We start from the raw sequence: 18,249 nt of genomic DNA, 5'->3' as shown, positions 1-18,249 counted from the left end.
CGCATCTCCGCGATGTTTACTCCCAGCTAGGGTGGCTATCCAAGAATTCCTGACAGCATTTCTTCCGAGACAATAAAAAAACTCGGGATAAATCCTGCTGGGACACAAAGGCTGGGAGCGGGGGGAGCGGTGCGGGTGTGCCATGTCCTTCCCCCCCCGGGCCGAGTGGTGCGCGCGGCGCGGGGCGGGGCGCAGGGCCGCAGTGGCGGAGCCGCCCCGTCCCTCCGGCGCATCGCGGTCGCCATGGCGCTGTGCGGCCGCTCCGCGCTCCTCCCGCCGCCCCCACGGCACCGGCCCCGGCCCCGGCCCCGAGCCCCGGGGCCCTTCGTCAGGTACCGGAGGGAGCAGCGGGGAAGGCGAGGAGTGGGGTGACAGCGAGCGGCAGGGCTGCGCTGAAGCGGCTGTGGGGTGGGGAAGGGGTATGAGGGGTGGGGGGTCTGTTGGAGGGGCGCTGAAGGTGTGTGTGGGGGGGAATGTGGAGGGTTTTGATGAACTGAGAGGGAGTTTGGTGTGCGAGAAGCTGAGGTTTTCACAGCTGTGGTGCTGCTCTTGGAGGAAATGGGGTTAAACGCCTGTTTGGGGGCGTTGGGGTGGGAGGCGCAGGGCGTTGGAGGTGCTGAAGGGTGCTGGAATAGAGGGGATGCGGAGAGGTTTTCAGCGGTAGGATGGGGTGTTAAGGGGTTTGATACGGGAGAAGGTGGAGCGTTTGCGGAGCTGACGGTGCTGATTTGGGATAAAATAGATTTTAGCACCTGATTGAAGGTGTTGGGGTGGGGGTGCACGGCTTTGGGGGTGGGACAGAAGTGATGGGATATTAAGGAGAGGTTTTCTGGCGTGCCGGGGCACTGAGCTGTGGGGGGTGTTGCGGTCGGATTTGGGGTCATTCAGGGGGGTTTTGGGGGGGCTAGAGCAGCATGTGAGGGACTGGCAACGGGAGGGAAAGGATGATGGGGACAGGTAGATTTGGCAGGTGGCTACCGGGAGGGAGGTGTTGGTGGCCCTGACAGGACGGCAGACAAGGGCCTGATGTGACCTTGTGGATGGAGGGATTGTCAAAGGCGGAATCCTTTTGAAGGAGGGTGTGTGGGAGGCTGTGGTGGATGAAGAGCAGCAGGACATCAAGGGGGGCTTGGAGCAGGGCTGGTGTGCAGGGGATGGGTTTGGGGTTGTGTTTCTGTAAGGGATTATCCTGATTTGGGAGGGGGTAGAAATGGGCTGTCTTGGCACTAAGGGAAAACAAAGGCTTGTGAAAGGCAGGAAAAGTGAATTAGGGTAGGGATAGCTGAGGTTTGGGAGGGACTGAGGGATTATGGAGAAAAGGAAGACCCTGTATTTGTGTGGGCACCTGCTGGGGGGCTTGTGGATACAAAAGTAATAAAATTACCAGAGCTCTGGAAATACCTTGGGCTTGACAGGAGCTGTGGTGTGGGGACAGGTGAGATGGTGGCCTTGGCTCTATGGGATCTCAGGTGTCAGCTCAGGTATCCTTAGGTTGCCAGAGCTCTGTTTCCTTTTGGAGACTTAAGGTGCACCCATGTATATGAGACTGCAGCCCATGATCTGAAGGGTTTGAATAGAGGAAACAGCCTCAAGTTGCAGCAGGAGACGTTTAGGTTAGATATTAGGAAACATTTCGCTGCTGGAAGGATTGTCCAGCACTGGAACACGCTGCCCAGGACAGTGGTGGGGGTCTCCAGGTATTTAAAAGGCAATTAAAAAACATTTTTGTGGTGCTTAGAGATGAGGTTTTGTGGTGGCCTTGGCAGTGTCGGGGTACCAGTGGGAATGGATGGTCTTAGAGAGCTTTTCCAACCAAAATGATTCCATGATTCTGTTTTATGGTACCACAAAGGACAACGCAGGAACTGAAGTGCTTGATGCTTTCAATAGTTACAGCACAATACATGGAAGTATTCACCAGTGGGAAGCCAGATAATCAGGGAATGGAGACCTTGCACGTGAATCGCAGACAAACTCTTGGCTGAGCTACCTGGGTCTGTGTTTACTGTAGATTTTCAATTAGAAAACAAACAAACACCAAAACCAAACAGCTTTTTATGTTAAGTACAAGAAGGGAACAAAAGCATTTTCACTTTTTGGACAATTTGCCAGTGAAATGAGGAATTCTGCAGTGAGAGAGAGAAATGGAGGTTGTTCTGCTTGCTTGAAACACATTAACACGGCTGTTCCCTCTCTGCCTGCAGTTAGAAATTGAACTGAAAATAAGACAGAAAAAAAGTGACCTTTTCAAATTTTTTTTTTCACTGAATAAATTAATCTTAATTATTTAGAAAGAGCTTAGTATTTCTTTAGAGTTGTAAAGTATCTAAAAATTCATGATGGGTAATGAAATGCCAAGATGGTAAAAAAAAATGCTGAAAGAGAAAATGGTTTCCACTCAAGCCTTCCTCTTCCTGAGTGATTTTTGTAATTTGAGACCCTGTTTTAGAGTTGTCATGAGAACATTCAGACTCTCTGAACATCTGCAAGCTTTTGAGCTCCACTGGGAGATGCAGCCAGCAACTGTAATTTGGTGCATTTGTAGGAGCCATGTCATCTGTTAGTTTTTTTTCCTACTTAACATTCATTCTTGTGCAGTTCTTTTTAAAATTTTTTTTATTGTCAGGCCAGATGGAGGCCAGTGTTTGCAATAAATTTCCCAGGCAGTCAGCAGATAGCAGGCAGTTAATAAAAATAACTTAAAACAAAACAATCCGTTACCCTCCTCTCCCTGCCCCCAAGTTCCCAAACAGGAATGGAAAAATTCTTCAGACTATATAAAGACTAGAGAAAGGGCCAGAGATAATTCTTGGAGTTCTTCCACATACTTGAGAGTTTTGGTCTGCCATGTGGCACCTTAGGAGCTGGCGACCCTCGGCATTGTAACAGGGAAAGAATGGGTTTGTAAATAGAAAAGAAAAAAAATCCCTTAAGTAAGAGAAGAGTGCTGCCCAAAAAAGGGGAAGTCTTTTTGGGAGGTGATGTCATCTTTCATGTGCCTGTGTTTAGTGGTGAATGAGTGTTTTCTTTGTGAATACAGGCGTTTCTGAACAAAATTCCTATGAAGTGCTTGTTTTAAATATCTGCATCAGAAAATCAATGTAGATTTGTTCTATTTCAGAGCGCTCTGCACCCACCCAATCTGAATTACCTTTATGTAAAACAGAGTAAGCAAATCCTCATTATTCATTATCCATGGCGGTAACATAATACAGATGAGTTCTCACCATGTGTCCATGTGGGGAAATGCAAAATGAGTCCTTGGGTTCATTTTTCTGTTGTCTCTTCCTCTGTGCTTAACATTCTCCTGCTCTAAACTCTTCTGTTGTTAATCACATCGTGGTTAAATATGTGGCTTTTTTTCTATGAATGGGGTATTTGGGAACATGGGACCAAAGAGTTGTTGTGGTTTCCCAACCAGTTTTTGTAGGGGACTTGTCTGTGATGAAAGATTAACAGTCTGTGCCTGTGTGTTCCTTATGTAATTATGTCGAGGTTCAGGATTTTGTAAGAACACAGTTTCACCGGATTTTCTTTTTTTTTAAGGAATGTGCTGTATTTTAGCAATGCAAAGTACAGGAGGAAAGAAAGAGGAACAACCCCCATTCCTTGAATATGGATGGTTTTCTGCCAGTTTAGGGAAATAAGAATGCTGAGGGCCTGCTACAGTGAGAATTGAGGGGTGTGGAACCGTTTGATTGATGGGAATAGAGAGGTAGATGGGAAATTTGCCAAGGAGAGGAGCAGAGCGATGGTATGGACCTTCAGCTGGAATCCTCCCTTTGTCATCATCACAGCATCTGATTTGGAGCTTTGTAGCCACGTGGCTGCAGATGTTCTGGCCCAGGAATGAGCCCTGAAGGTGAATTTAGTCTTGAGGCACCAAAAATCAACTTCTGATTTCTGCCCAAGTGCCAGGCAGTGCCCTGTGCTTTTAATCAGAGTGAGTGAGGGCAAAATAATCACCCTCGAGCTGCTGGTCTTTGTCACTTTTTCAGTTATTGTCATTTTTTAGGCTGATAATATTTTTGGAAGAGAATAGTTGATGCTCTCCATAATGTGCTGCAACGTTAAGAAAATGAAAATACAGATGTGACTTTTTTAAATCAGCCTGTGAAGGAGAGAGAACGTCAAGGCTGGGGGTCTGACTGGTGTGTAAGTGATGGGCAAACCATCATTTGATGAATTTTCTCAAAAAGTTTGTGGTTGTGCAGAACAACATCAGGCAGTTCCAGATGTTTAGTAAGGAGAGATTCAGGATTTTTCCTATGTGCTTTGAGGTCTCTGGATTACAGAATTGAATATTCCTGTCCACTTAAAGTCAAGATTTGGTCCTGAAAATGCACACATAATTAAAATTTATTTATCTGTGTCCAGTTCCTTCTCACTGATCCTAAAAAATTACTTTATCTCGTATTTATAGTCAAGATCCCTATGCTCACTGTAGAGAAATCTGCAAAATAGCTGGAAAGTTGACATCTATTTTAAGGTGGGTGAATGTTGTCTTTTATGAGTGTCAAGCACTGAAAGAGTTATTTTGAAATCAATGAAATTCTGAGTCTTTAGCTCAGTCTGACTTCTGGTGTCTGTTTTCACAGCTACAGTAAGGTGGAGATAATGTCAGTCTGTGGGAAATCCAGAAAAATCCTGGGCTCTTAATACAAGCAGACAACATTTCTGATAGAAATCATGAGGTCAACAAAAGACCCAAGAAATATAAACTTGATTTTTCGGGGACTAAAGTGGAAACAGATGTTCACAACAGCGAGTTAACAAGAAGCGAGACTTGGGGAGAAAAAAAAAAAGTGATTTATCATTCTATTTTATTTATTTATTTAAGGTAAATCGGGCACTTAAAGGTAAAACCATTGACTTCGGTAGGCAGCACGAATCTATTAAGTTATTCCCTGTCAATGTGAGGATTCTCCCTGGTTTGCCAGGGATATTCCCGATTTCCCCACTCGTTCCCTGCCATCCATCCCCAAACCTCGGCCACGTGCGGGTTTTTAGGGCTGCCAAGCCTTTGTGGGGGAGGAGCGAAACATCTGCCAAGATGAGGCGAAACACATGGAACAGCGAAATCCCAGCCTTTGTCAGCTGAATTGGGTGTTAAACACAGCTCTGCCAGGCTGTGGGAATCCGCCGGGAATTGGGAATCCAGCAGGAATCAGGCAGGGATCAATGCTGATATCGGCGCTGCCTCAATTCTGGATTACCACGTCAAGAGAAGGCAGCTTGCACGCAGGTTAAATCCAGCCAGCAACCAGGGATGCGGGGGAAAAACACCGTATTGTGGGAAAAGAAACGAGATGGAATGGAAATTCAAGCACCGCGTGGCTTTCTCGAGGAAATGGATTTGTTCTTTGTGATTGAGAAAGGCACAGTTGTTAATATTCTCTTTATTTGCCAACAGACGTGCCTTGCAGCGCCGTGTCTGTTACCAAGCTGTGACAGGCTGGCTGTTGTAAAGCGAGGTACTTTGCATAATTAGTGTGAAGACGTGAACAGATGAGCACTAATTCTTAGAAGTTAATGATTGTCAATTATCCCCCCCCCCCTTTTTTTTTTTTTGCCTGGACCTAGTCCAAGATTAGCAGAATATCAAGTACCTCAAGGTATAGTTCCTTAATTGGCCCAAGCACACTTTATTGCCAGATGTCACCCCAAAACGTGGCTTTGCCTTTTGACCTGCCTTCATCAGCAGTCACGTCAGCTTGCCGCTGTTTGAAAGCGTTGTTTTCTTTTTAATTCCTGGGCTGGAGGTTGTTTGGATCCATAAGCTGATCCGACCTGACACATGGCTTCAAGATCGTTAGTGCAGACAGAAAGGCGGTGAGAAGGGTGACACTGGCCCTTGCAGCACCGGGAGGTTTTATCCTGCTTTAAACCCACAGGGAAATCCCAGCTTCTGCTCAAAAGTGGTGCAAAAATTCCCACTTCACCTATATCAACTTCTTACCCTCTTCAGAAATCATCTCATGGGTGGATAAGTAACTTCCAGCTCTTGTCTTGCCCAAATTTTGTTGAAGTCATTTTGGAGCTTCCTTAGAATCATGTTTCAAATACACCTAATTTATTTTTTTCCAGCAGTAGGTCACTGTAGGTTTAGCTGTGGTTATGGAGATGGTGGATCCAGAGCCACAATTTCCAGGGAAGCATCCCAAGGCCCACAGGTTTATATGGAGGTTGTTGTTTCCGTTTGAATTTGTGCTGCTGGGGTAAAATGAAAAGGAGTAAAAAAAGTCAGTGCTTGTTTTGGAGATGGGAAAAGTCATGGATTTTTGTTCCCAGGACAGTCTCTTTTGTTTTTGTCAGATGACTGTTTAATGTGAAATCCAAGAAAATGCCTTTATTTTCCCCCCTCTGACTTTATCCACAGTTTTAGCCTGTATTGTTTAAAAGCATGTTGTAAGAATTCTAATTATTCTCTTCCCTATTTCTGAATGGCATCTTTCTTCAGGCACACAAGTCTTCTGTGTTTAGTGTCAGCCTTTGAATGTAATGATTTATCCACACTTGAAATGATGTTGAAAATTTTTCTGTGAAGGCGCTTTTTCAAAGAATTCTCTCATAGAAACCACTTCTTAAATAAAACAAGGAAAAATATTCTGCTTAAGGTCTGTTTAATATTAAGAATGAAATAAATATCTTCATTGGACATAACATTGTGAAATAATGAACGTAAATTTATTCTATGCTTTTGTGTTTTATGTCAGGACACACAGCACTGACATCCAGATTTACCTGGCAGAAATGTTTCAGCAGCTTAATCTAAGATCTATAGATAGTTTTAAGGGCTGCACCAAAGTTATAATTTATTTGAGAAATAATAAAAGTAATTCTAGGAGAGTAAAATTCCTAACCTGAAAATTTAAAGAAGGAAAGGAATACCCAACCTGCGAGGTCTCTCCTCTCCCAGTTCTTCTTCCCTTTTTCTACCCAGCACTTGAACTGATCAGGAAATACTTTCCCAAAACTCAAGAAGACAAAAACCCCATTTATTTTGCTTTTCTCTGCTCTGGTGTTCTTGCACAGTCTCATAACACTACTTCTTTTAAATGATAAACGTGTTTTATTGGGTCACTCTCTTGTGGAAGCCTTTGAAATGAAAATTTAAAGATCTTAGGAGTAGCTTACCTTGTTTGATATGGTAATGTTTTTTAATAAATGGAAAAATCTTTCTTCGTGAGTATCCATACTTGTTCTTTGTCAAATTGAGTTCTAACCATTCTTCTATAAGTGATCAGTACAAGGAGGGTAGCAAAATCAAGGTGTGTATTCCTGCTGTGTTTATAATGCAGAGGAGGTTTATAAAATGCTACACAGCCCTTAAAAGTCTATTTTTGTCTGGAGAATTAAATTCGCCTTCAGAATTGACCATGAGTAGCAGAGGGATTATTGCATCTTGTTCCTGAGGAGCTGAAGGAAATCTCCTTGTGCCCTCAGCATTTTTTGTGTTGACTGTTTCTTTCCTCACTTTGAGCAGGAACAGGAACATGTATCCTCTAATATGGAAAATGTTTTATTAAAAGTCACTCTGGGAGCTGCTTGCTGTGTCAGTGCAGAAGTCCTTGGACATGCTTTTTCTCCCAGTCCTTCCAATTTGTCCTTCAGATCCTCTCAGGAATCATGGAAACAATTCCTTTGCAGGCAGGTCAAGAAGCATTTTGAGAATGATTTCATTAAGCACGGCTTTGTACAAAAAGTTGTGTCCATGTTGAGGCTCCAGCAATACTGCAGCTGTTCCTCAATAACTGTGGGCTTGTGCAACTTGTGTTGCTGTTTCCATACCAACAAATGAAATAAGTTCACTTTGTGCCCACAGTGAAGAGTCTGGGGATATTTTTCTGCTCTCTATTTCGTGATATGGTAAATATAAAAATATGAGCTCTGAATAGCTTATAGTGAATCATCTGTCACCCAGCTGGTCTGGGCTCCTGTTTAATGATGGGATGAAAATTTTCCAGAATAAGATTCAAGACCTTCATTTTGTGTAGCTGTGAGATTCAGGTTTAGGTGAGGTTTGAAAGAATGAATAATTAGTAGTAGCTTAAATGTGCAGGATAAAGTTCAGTGTGGTTTTCATGGATTTCCTGGCATCACCCACATGGACAAGCATTTGATAGTACCTGATGAAGTGTGTTTGCTGTCATCAGTGGCTTTAATTTCTGTTCCTATATCTAAGACTGGATCAAAATATCCATCCATCCATCCATCCATCCATCCATCCATCCATCCATCCATCCATCCATCCATCCATCCAGTATAATATAAATTGAAATGTTCCAGGTAAGAAGAATAATTGAGTGATTCATAACTGAAACATGTGACCTAAAAAGGGGAAAAATTAATGCTGGAGACTGCAGTGACTTTGTGCTTCCCATGAAAGTGTTTCCAAATGAAATGTTGTCTGTCCTTTATCACTGATCTTTGAATTTCACTTAGATTCACCATAATGGAAACCTTTCATGTTCATTCTTTCTTTCAGAGAAAGTAGAGCACAATAATTGTAGTATTGCTGAAAAGACCTATTTGCTTTTTTACTTGGCTAAAGTAATGCTGAAAATAGAAATATTTGACCTTACTTTATTGTTTGTTTGAACTGCTCATACATTTAATTCTGTTTGAGTGTTTCTGTGAGAGACATTTGTTTCCTGGAGCTGAACAGCTCACAGTTCTATAAACAAGTCTATAAACAAGAAATCCCATTCAGTAATATCAACAGTGAAATTTCGTGTCTTTTATCTGTATTTAAACAAACTCACAGAATGTTGCCTTGAAGCACAAATTGTGTTGCTCTCTGTTGTAGCTAAAAGATGCATATTGGGCAACTGAATTAAAATTTGTGTAATAAACTATTCACTTTGATTATAAAAAAATCTGGCTGTTGGCAGATGGAATTTTTGCCTGGTTTAAAGATAACTATTGGACAGCTGAATTAAATTTATATAATAAACTATTCATTTTTATGGTAAAAAAATCTCAGCAAGACTTGGCATTGTTTCATTTCTCTTTGATGTTTGAATTTTGATGATCTTGGAGGTCTTTTCCAACCTTCATGATTCTCCTGATGGTACTGGAGGTACCAAAACTCTTTCCCAGATTCCTCTTGGGATGTAGGTGCTCCTGTGATCCCTTCTGATGTTACTTTGGTTTTTGCTTCTCTGGTAGCAGAGGGAATTTCTGCTGGCCTGGTGAGAGCAAACCTGATCAGCAATTTTTGGCAGGTTGGAGATTAACAGAGCTTGTGGGTTTAAAAAATAGTTAAAAGTTCCTGTCTTCTCTCAGTGCTGTGGTCTTCATCTTTTAGTGGGCAAAAATAATCAGGAATGGTTTGATTTAAGGTCCAAGTCTCAAGAAGAAATCTCCAAATTGAAGTGTGTCCATTTATTTTCTGTAATGAAGAAAACAAAGCTGGGTCAGCTCTTCAGCCTCCCAGTTTGACATTTCACAACACTGATCTTGAGGACAAATTCTCTTTCTTTTGCAGCTGCAGCCGCCTCCGAAACATTCAGACCATCTTGACACAGAGCAGCAAATCTCAGCCTGATGGAATCCTCTGCATTTTAGGTTAGTGTTACATTTTTTGTTCTCATTATACTGATAAAGATACCACAAGTTTCAGAAAGAAGAAAATCATCTTCCTGCTCCAGGCCCCAGCCTGGTTTCTCAAGGAATGAACAGCTGATTGATACACTCTCTTCTCCCTAAACAATTCTTCAACCTATTTACTAATTTTGGGCAAAGAATTTTAAAGAGTGGCCTGAGAAACCCAGGAGACAGTTAGTAGTTAAATGTTGGCACATAAACAGCGTGTGGTTTCAGTGCTTTATTTCTTCTGGGATTGGGAGAATAGGGCAGCAAGAAATAAAGGTGGATGTGTGTGCAAGTGTGCTGTAGGAAAATAACAGGGGTTTTGTACTGCTTGAATACCATTTCATTGACTCCTGTTTCATATTATATAATCAGTGTCAAGATAGTAAAGGAAAAATGCAGAAGTTATGATTGAAAACTTGAGTCTTTAGAGAAAAGGACTGAGGACTGATTGTTTAAATAATAGATTGCAGTTAAAGGGAAGAAGTCTGATGTAGCCCTAAAGAAGCCCTGTGTAAGAAGTGGTACCATAGTTTTATTCTATTTTTTTAATGACGTAGCAAGAGAACTTAAAGCTCATTTACTGGACCACAAAGTAAAATTTATAAATATATATAACCTCATTCTCTTTTAGTCAGTACTAACTGTACAGCATGACCCTTCCTACCCTACATTCTCTGGGGTAAGAGGTTAAGTCTCTGGCTAAGTAGTAACTGTACAGCCAGAAGCTCTGTGAGGTCACTGTGTCAGCCTTCCAGTGAAACTTAATCATACAGGATAAACTCCTGGGGTTTTGCCTTTGCTGCTAATTTAATTTCATAAAACATGTTGACTGATGACACTGCAGTATTTCTTAATTACTCTTAACTCTGAGACTGCAGAAAGTCCCAGGTAAAGAACAGTCACTGAAAACATGGCCCAGCTTTAAGGAAAGCAAAGGAATTGCTTTGTGTAATCCTCAGTGTCGCGTGGAGGATTTAATTCTAGTCATAAGAACATACCTCCTAATAAATAAGCACTTGTGGTATGGAAATATAGGTGGTGTGTTTTGTTGGGAGATTTGTGCTTTGCCCTGATCTCTCAGCATCCACAATGGGGCTCTTGTCTGCTCTGCCCTGGCTCCTGTAGCCTGCAGAATTTCTGGCATAACTTCCATTAAACAGGCATGTCACTGTTATAAATGCATTAAATCTGTCATCAAATACAAGCTTCAGATGACAAAAACCCATGTAGTTTTATGTCCTGAGTCCTCTTGACTTGTGTGGAAAGTGGATACTCACAACTATGTTTTTTTTTACAGTCAGGGCATGTTCTGTTTCACTTGGCTGCTTTTAATGGTCTGGAGTTAATGCAGTTCCCTCACCTCAACTTGAGTTTCATACTGGGCTGTGAGATAAAACCAGTATAAACTTCCACAGCTTTGCTTCAAGTTCATTAATATTTGTACTGAAATTAAACCCAGCATTGTGAGATCCCAGAGAGAGATGAGATCTGACCCGCTGTTGATACAAGTATTTAAATGTAGTTACAGCTGATTTTTTTAGAAGAATCCTGTAATCTGATTTTAAAAGGGTTGCATGGTAACATTCCTGTGTTCTTTACTGGGGGAAAAAAGGCCTCACAACTGACAGGAAAAAGGAATTTGGAGGTTGGTATGTAAAATATCTTTAAAAAGCTGTGATGTCTCAGCTGAGTGTGTTGCTGTTCAAACTGGTCTACTTAAATTATACTGTAAACTATTTTTTTTGATAGTGATAGTTTCTTGGCACCTTGCCTTTCACCAGAGATTTTCAGCTCATGGTTCAGTTGCTCTGATTTCTGAGGATGTGCATTCAGTGTGAATAGGGTGTGTCTGTAACTGGAGTTGTCACTGCTCTGATTGTGGATCAAACTGACCATTCAGCACAGCTGAATTTCTGCAGATATTGGTATTTATTTTTTATTCTCTTCGAAGAGTGTGGGGATACTTTCAAGGCTGTTCCAGTAAATCTTTATTTTACCTTAATTCTATTCTCATCTAATTCTTTAGATTATTTTTTTCTCCATTATATCCATCCTACACAGCACTCTCCCTACTGGGGTTTCTCCCACATCCTAAGAACATTTAGTACATTGCACTGATTGTTCATCCCATTCCCTTTCCAAACAGAGCCCATTTTAAGGATTATTCTGCCAGCAGTCCCAGAACTGTGTGTTGGTTTTGGGCCAATATCTAAAGGTGATGTGTCCATTCCCTCCAGCCTCACCCTGCTGCTCCCTCCCTGCTGTCCCCACGTGTGTTTTACATCACTGCTGGTGCCCTTCGGTATCTTGCACCCACTTTATCTTAGCGAGCAGACAGATTTTCCCCCCGGATTTGGCCAGAATGTTTTCTGCCAATTTAGCAAACTGAATGGGGAGCAGGAGCGGCTCCTCGGGGCTCGGACTGACTCATTGTGTGCCCGCACCCCGGCGAGGAGCTGGGAACAAGCGGAGGAGTTTCCAAACTCCCAGCTCAGCTGGAGACAGGCGTCGGGGTTTCCTAATTAATGGCCTTGCCCATTGTTCTGGGAAGGACTCCTGATACGCTCTCGGGGGTATCTTATCTTGGTCATTGTTTCATTTCCTGTTTGTTTTCTGCTAACTATATCTGTTTCTTTAACTCCATATGTTTCTGTAGAATAACAGTAAAGCCTCAGTGTGAAAGCTCCTGTCTGGATAGGATACTTGAAAGACTCAAGTAAATCACAAATCCCAAATACGCTGCAAAATTCATGGTTATGTGTTAAACACATGCCTTCCCTGCGTGTCTGTCAGTGCTTTGCAAGCAATAAATTCATCTGTGTACTCTAAGAGTTAAATCTGTCAGCTGTCCCCCTTTAACATCTTTTTGTTTTCTGTTCCCCTCCTTCTGTCATTAACTGAAAAAGCAGAGGTTTTGGCTTGGAAGATCTTCCCTGCTTGAAGCTGTTGTACCCAGATAAAAACTCAAACTCTTCAATTGATGGTGATATCATAGCTGTTTTTTTGTTTTTTTTTTGTTTTTTTTTTTTTTTTTTTTCTCCTTTTTTCTTTTTTTAAATGAGGGCAGTTTCTCATTTTTCTTCTGATCTTCCAGAAATCAGAGTCACAGGATCATAGAATGGTTTAGATTGGAAGGGACCTTAAAGATCATACAGTTCCAACTCTGTGCCATGGGCAGGGACACCTCTCACTATCCCAGATTGCTCCAAGCCCTGTCCAGCCTGGCCTTGGACACTTCCAGGGGCAGCCACAGCTTCTCTGGGAATACCCTGTCCCAGCCCTTCCCCACCCTCACAGGGAACAATTCCTTCCCAATATCCAATCCATCCCTGTCCTCTGGCAGTGGGAAGCTATTCCCCCTGTGCTGTCACTCCAGGCCCTTCTCCCAAGTCCCTCTCCAGCTCTCCTGCAGCCCCTTTAGGCACTGGAAGGGGCTCTGAGATCTTTCTGGAGCCTTCTCTTGCCCAGGCTGAACGCCTCCATCTCTCTCACCCTGTCTGTGCCAGATTATATTGCTCCTCTGAGGCTTCAGAAGATGCTTCAGTTAGGCAGGTAATCATGAAACAGATTATCTTCAGGATATTGTGTGTGCTCACTTCCCAAGGCTGCAGCTGATTCCAAGGAGACTGATTACATTTAAATGGAGCTCCCTAAAACAATGGGACAGTTTCTTCCTGAAAGAAGGGAGTCTCCACTTGTTTGTAACTAAAATCCCACCCAGACATGAGGGCTTTGGCAGCAATATTTGTATGTTGAGTCCCATTGAATTCCAGATTACATTGGTATGCCGGCTTTCATGGTGCTGAAAATGTAAATAAAATAGAGGGGTAGATATGAATGGGAGTTCAGAAGCAGCTGGAGAATAGGCATTCAAAGATGATGGCAGCAAAAATTTTTTGAGGGCTGAGAAAGCTGTGACAGATGTGAAACAGCTTTCCACCAAATATCAGATACCTTGGAATACATGTGAGCTACCCAAAGTTACTGAGCAAACAAAGAGTTTATTAAGATACTGGATTCAGTAGCTGGATGCAGACACATCATCTAGTTTGCACTTTAAAGCTGAGGCATCACACGAAAAAGGAGCATAAATAGGAGAACCTGAGGTTTGTTCTGATTTTTGCCAAGTTCAGGTGACTCTTGACTGGTGTGGTTTCCAATTCAAGTCCTGAAACTCAGATGTTCAGGCCCTGTTATTACATTATCAATGTCCTGATCTCTCCTTTAGCAGTGGTAACAAATCCTAATTTGTTGGTAGCCGTTCCACTGATTCCTAATATAACTTGGTAGGAAAACTTGCCATTAGAGAAATTTCTTGGCAGTAAAAACTGGTGACTTCTGTGAAATGTGGATGGCAAGGATGTTGCTTTATGTGCAGCTGTACTTGTTTGAGAAAACTGGATTTATTATAGTAGAATTATGACTGTGACTATCATCCAGAGAGATGAAGATTGATGAAAATAGTTTCTAAATCTGTGGCCTCATTCCTTTCTTCTTGTATTTAGCTTCTATCTTTCCATGCTCCAGGTCTTCAGTTGTTTTCATTGAATTTTCCCAAGGACCAGGAAAGGTTTCCTTGGAAGCTCTTTGTGCCCTGTGTGTTTTGTCAGACTTCTTTTCACAATTCAGAAGTCTGCAGTGGCTCTCTGGTGACTCAGGGATTGCTCTATAGCACTGATAAGATAATGTTTAATCATGTATTCTAAAGCAGGAGATTTGGGTCATGGGATTAGTTTGTTAGGAGGCTTCAATCAAGAACATATTAATTAGAATGCATCCTGCATCCAGACAGATGTTTGAATTACTAGAAAAAACGGAATTTTGCATGCAGACTACTGCAGAAAACAAGACATTTAATTTTTTTAAGGAATACTTTTAGATATAGGTTGAAAGGGAGATGTCAGCATGTGGCAGTGATCTTGAAAAAACTCCTTTTTCCCTACCCTGTTCTTTCAGTGTGTTCAGTTGAGGAGCTGAGTTCATACTCCTGCTTTAAAGTTTAATAAATTAAAATTTTAATAAATTAAATTAAATAAATGTAATTTAATAAATTAAAGTTTAATAAATTGAGGAGGAAAAGAAACTTTTCAGGTGTGCAGTGTTAGGACACACAGTAATTCTCCTGTGGTTTTGCATTTGCAGGGATAGACAGTCGATACAATGAAGGGTGCAGGGAACTGGCAAATTATCTGCTCTTTGGTTTGTACAACCAGAACAACAACGACTTTGAAAGGACAGGCTTTCCTGAGGAAGTTCTGGATGGTGAGTAATGTTCTCAATATTTTTACTTGTTCTGGACAGAAGATGAGCAGAAAAAGGGACTTAGAAAAAAAAATAAAGGTCTTTAAGTCTCAAGTTGTCTGTATGTGCTTGAAAATACCTTCTTAGAAACACTGCTGAAGGACTGATTTTTAAATGAAATCAATATTAATAAAAATATAGTAAAATATTGTATTTTTTAATACAAAAATAGATATTTTATATGTTTGGTGCACCACAGTTTATCTCAGATGTTGTAAACTTACAGAATTATAGCCCATTAGTTCAGTCAATGTATGTACATGTTATTAATCATTGTGTGATCACACCTCTGCACTTGTAAAGTACTTGAGGTCTTTTTTTACTTCACCACATTAACTCACCTTTGTCATACTTGGAATATGGCCAATCCCTGTGATCACACCTTATTATTCCCGTCTTTGCATGAAACTTTTGGATATTTCCCCCTTGGGCTGTGGTGCTGATAGTTTTTAGTTGAAGCTACTCTGATGTAATGTCAGGCAAGAGCAGCTGGAGTTTAGAGGTCTGGAAGTGCTCTGGGAAGACTCACCCTGACCCTCTTGGCTGCACAAAGGACAGGCTGATGCAAGTTCTGTGCAAGACTTGGGAATAACCCCCCAGTTGTCTGGAACAGTAACAAGTGCTCTTGTACTTGGAACTGTCTGTGGCTGCCAACTGTTTCTTCTGCTTGTTTAAAAGAAATCAGGAATTGCACTGCATTCAGATAGCTGAGTGGTTTTCTTTTTTAATGAGGTGCATGATAGAAAAAATGTTTTCTGTTCAGTTTCTCTTGTGTGTGGAGTCCTAATGCTGGAATATTTGTTCTGCTTCTTGCAGATATAATCATATTAATAAAACCTGACAGTGTTCATCTGTACTGCAACCCTGTGAATTACAATCATCTTTTGCCCTATGTGGCACACTGGAGGAACTTGCATTTCCACTGTCTGACTGAAAATGAGGTAAGTGAAAAATGAATGCAGACAAGATTTGCTAATGAACTTGTTAATGAACTGATCCTTAAAGTGAAACTTCTAAAAACATTCTTTCCAGAAGCCTTTTTTCTCTTTCCCCCTCAGCAGGGGAGTGATATGTGTGTATATCTGGGTATTAATCATTTACTAAAGTGTGCAAGAAGAATATGTTGTCAATACTTTTATTTGTTGGAGCGTGAAGACTAATTGCTCCTCTCTCCCACTAATTGCTGTTGTTTTGACCTGAGTCAGTGATCTTTTAATGAGGAAAAAAATGTGGGTTGTGAAAAATGCAAAATGTGAATCAAGTATCACAGTCAGCGCTGAGATTTCCCACATCAGCCTTGTTTGCTGCCAAAGCAATGTCTGCACTGGTTGCCAGTAGTTTTAGAATGTTAGAAAAGATGGGCTTAGTAAGTCCTTTAAAATGAAGAAACTTCATTATGTATTTTCATTTTAACTGTTAAAATGTTCCTTCTGTCGAGAACTATTAACCTCACTTCCACTACATCCCATGACTGATGTTTCATCTTGAAGTTAAAAGTCAAAGTATTCTAGAAAAAAGTCCATTTATTGCTATGAAGTATTTTTAGAGGAGTAAAAAATGCAAATACTCTTTATCTGGGTGTAGAATAAGGACCTTTTCATTCCAGTGGAGACTGGAAATGCTTCTTCCTACACTGAGTTCTGTGTAGTTCCTTTTCTAAGTTAGAATTATACTGAATTCTGCAGGGAGTGGGTTTGTAGCCTGTGATGGTGAATGAAGCCAGTGGAAAACTTAATGGGAAAGTCAGGGAGAGAAACCTTTTTTGTTCCCTTGAGTTTCCAGCTTGGAAGTGATGGGGCTTATAATAGACTGATTGTGTTTTTATGTGTCTGGTTGATATGTTAGATCACAGAATTAGGAAATAATTCAGATTACAAGGGACCTCTGGAGATCATCTTGTCCAACCTCCTGCTTCAGTGGTGAGATCAGATCAGGTTACTCAAGGTCTTTTTGCAGCTGGGTGTTGAAAGCATCCAAGGATGATGACTGCAGAGCCTCTGCTGGCTGGCTGCTCCATTTTCCCACTGTTCTCCTAGTGAAAAAGTGTTTCCTTTTGTCAAACCCAAACTTGTCACATTTTAAATCATGACTTTTGTTATGGCCGCTGTGGAGAGCCTGACTTGACCATCTCAGTAACGTTTTGGTGGGTTTGAGGTGCAGATACTGAGCAAGCCTGGATCTCCCCTTCTGGGACAAATGCTGCATCCCACTGATTGTGGTGGCCCTCCACTGATCTTGCTCCAGTTTATAAATACCTTGTCCCTGGATCCCAAAACTTGTTGTGGATACAATTCCAGGAGTGCAACGGAGTGGGATAATTCTTGCTAGGATAGAACAGCTGAGCTCCAGGTTAAAACATGCCACAGCTAAGCCTGAAGCCTGGCTTCACAAGGCTTTTCTGTTGCCAAAATCCCTGCTGAAAGGGCAAATCTGATGCTGGGAGAACACGTGCACTTTGGAATCAGGAAGAGAGAAGTTCTTACCACACAGTTGCCAGTGCAAGTGCAATCTCAGCTATTGAATTTTAAGCTTCATCTGCTTATGGGCTTTGATATGATTTATCGTGGTAAGCAGGAACCTTAATCGTACAGCGTTGGCTTGAAATAATGATGTAATTGGCATGGTAAACCTTGTTCTTGGTGGAAATGAGGGGAAAGGTTTGATTTTGGAAGCTGGAAATACAGTTCTGCTTCATTGCTGTTTGGTATGAGTGAACTGAGCACTTCCAGTCACATTCCCAATGTGTAAGAATTGCCAGTTTCCTATATTACTGCTGAAAGACAAACAAAACCTTGCTGTGTCAGGCTTTAAGTGCATCCTGTTTACAGGAGAATCGCCTGCAGTGGCTTTTAAGCACTTACTTTAGTGATAGAAATAACTTCATAAAAATGAAACCAAAAAAGCACAGGAATTTTAGAAATAAATAAAGTAGTGCTGTACCTGGCTTTGGAAAAACATAGAACTTCTCCTTCCTTTTTTCCTTCCTACTTGCTTTAAGTAGACCACAGGCATTTAAGAGTATATCCTAGTCATTGGGGAAAAAAATCCTGTATTACTAATAAAATAATGCCCATGTTCATAGTGGCCAAATGGGATAAAATAGTGGAATTTGCTGTAGTAAATTTTGGGGTGTCACGGTTGAATTGACTGTATTTATTCCTGCAACAGCAGATTGTGAGCAAGTCTTTAGCACCCTGCCAAAACCCAAGTTTTTATTCCAATAACATTTTTAAGTCCTGAGAAACTGGCAGTTGTTTTGGGCTTGGCTTTGAGCTGCAACTTTGATCTGGCTTCCTGGGATTGGAGAATGAACACACCATGGAGGAGCTGGGGCTGCATCTCAAATTCAGG

At 41.6% G+C, this 18,249-nt stretch overlaps 1 protein-coding gene across 1 annotated transcript in view; it reads left to right on the top strand.

The window, feature by feature from the left end:
- The first annotated feature begins 230 nt into the window (after window positions 1-230).
- Window positions 231-18,249, top strand: part of DNAAF9 (dynein axonemal assembly factor 9) — a 65,734-nt gene continuing 47,715 nt past the window's right edge. Inside the window, exons 1-4 of the mRNA XM_058837461.1 lie at window positions 231-332; window positions 9,491-9,570; window positions 14,740-14,859; window positions 15,715-15,839. Coding sequence (XP_058693444.1) covers window positions 244-332; window positions 9,491-9,570; window positions 14,740-14,859; window positions 15,715-15,839 — 414 coding nt within the window. The 5' untranslated portion in view covers window positions 231-243. The remainder of the gene's footprint in view (window positions 333-9,490; window positions 9,571-14,739; window positions 14,860-15,714; window positions 15,840-18,249) is intronic.

This window comes from Poecile atricapillus, chromosome 4, assembly GCF_030490865.1.
Source record: "Poecile atricapillus isolate bPoeAtr1 chromosome 4, bPoeAtr1.hap1, whole genome shotgun sequence".
Lineage (NCBI taxonomy): Eukaryota > Metazoa > Chordata > Aves > Passeriformes > Paridae > Poecile > Poecile atricapillus.
The sequence above is the reverse complement of the archived record's forward strand: the minus strand, read 5'-3'. Positions and strand labels throughout refer to the sequence as shown.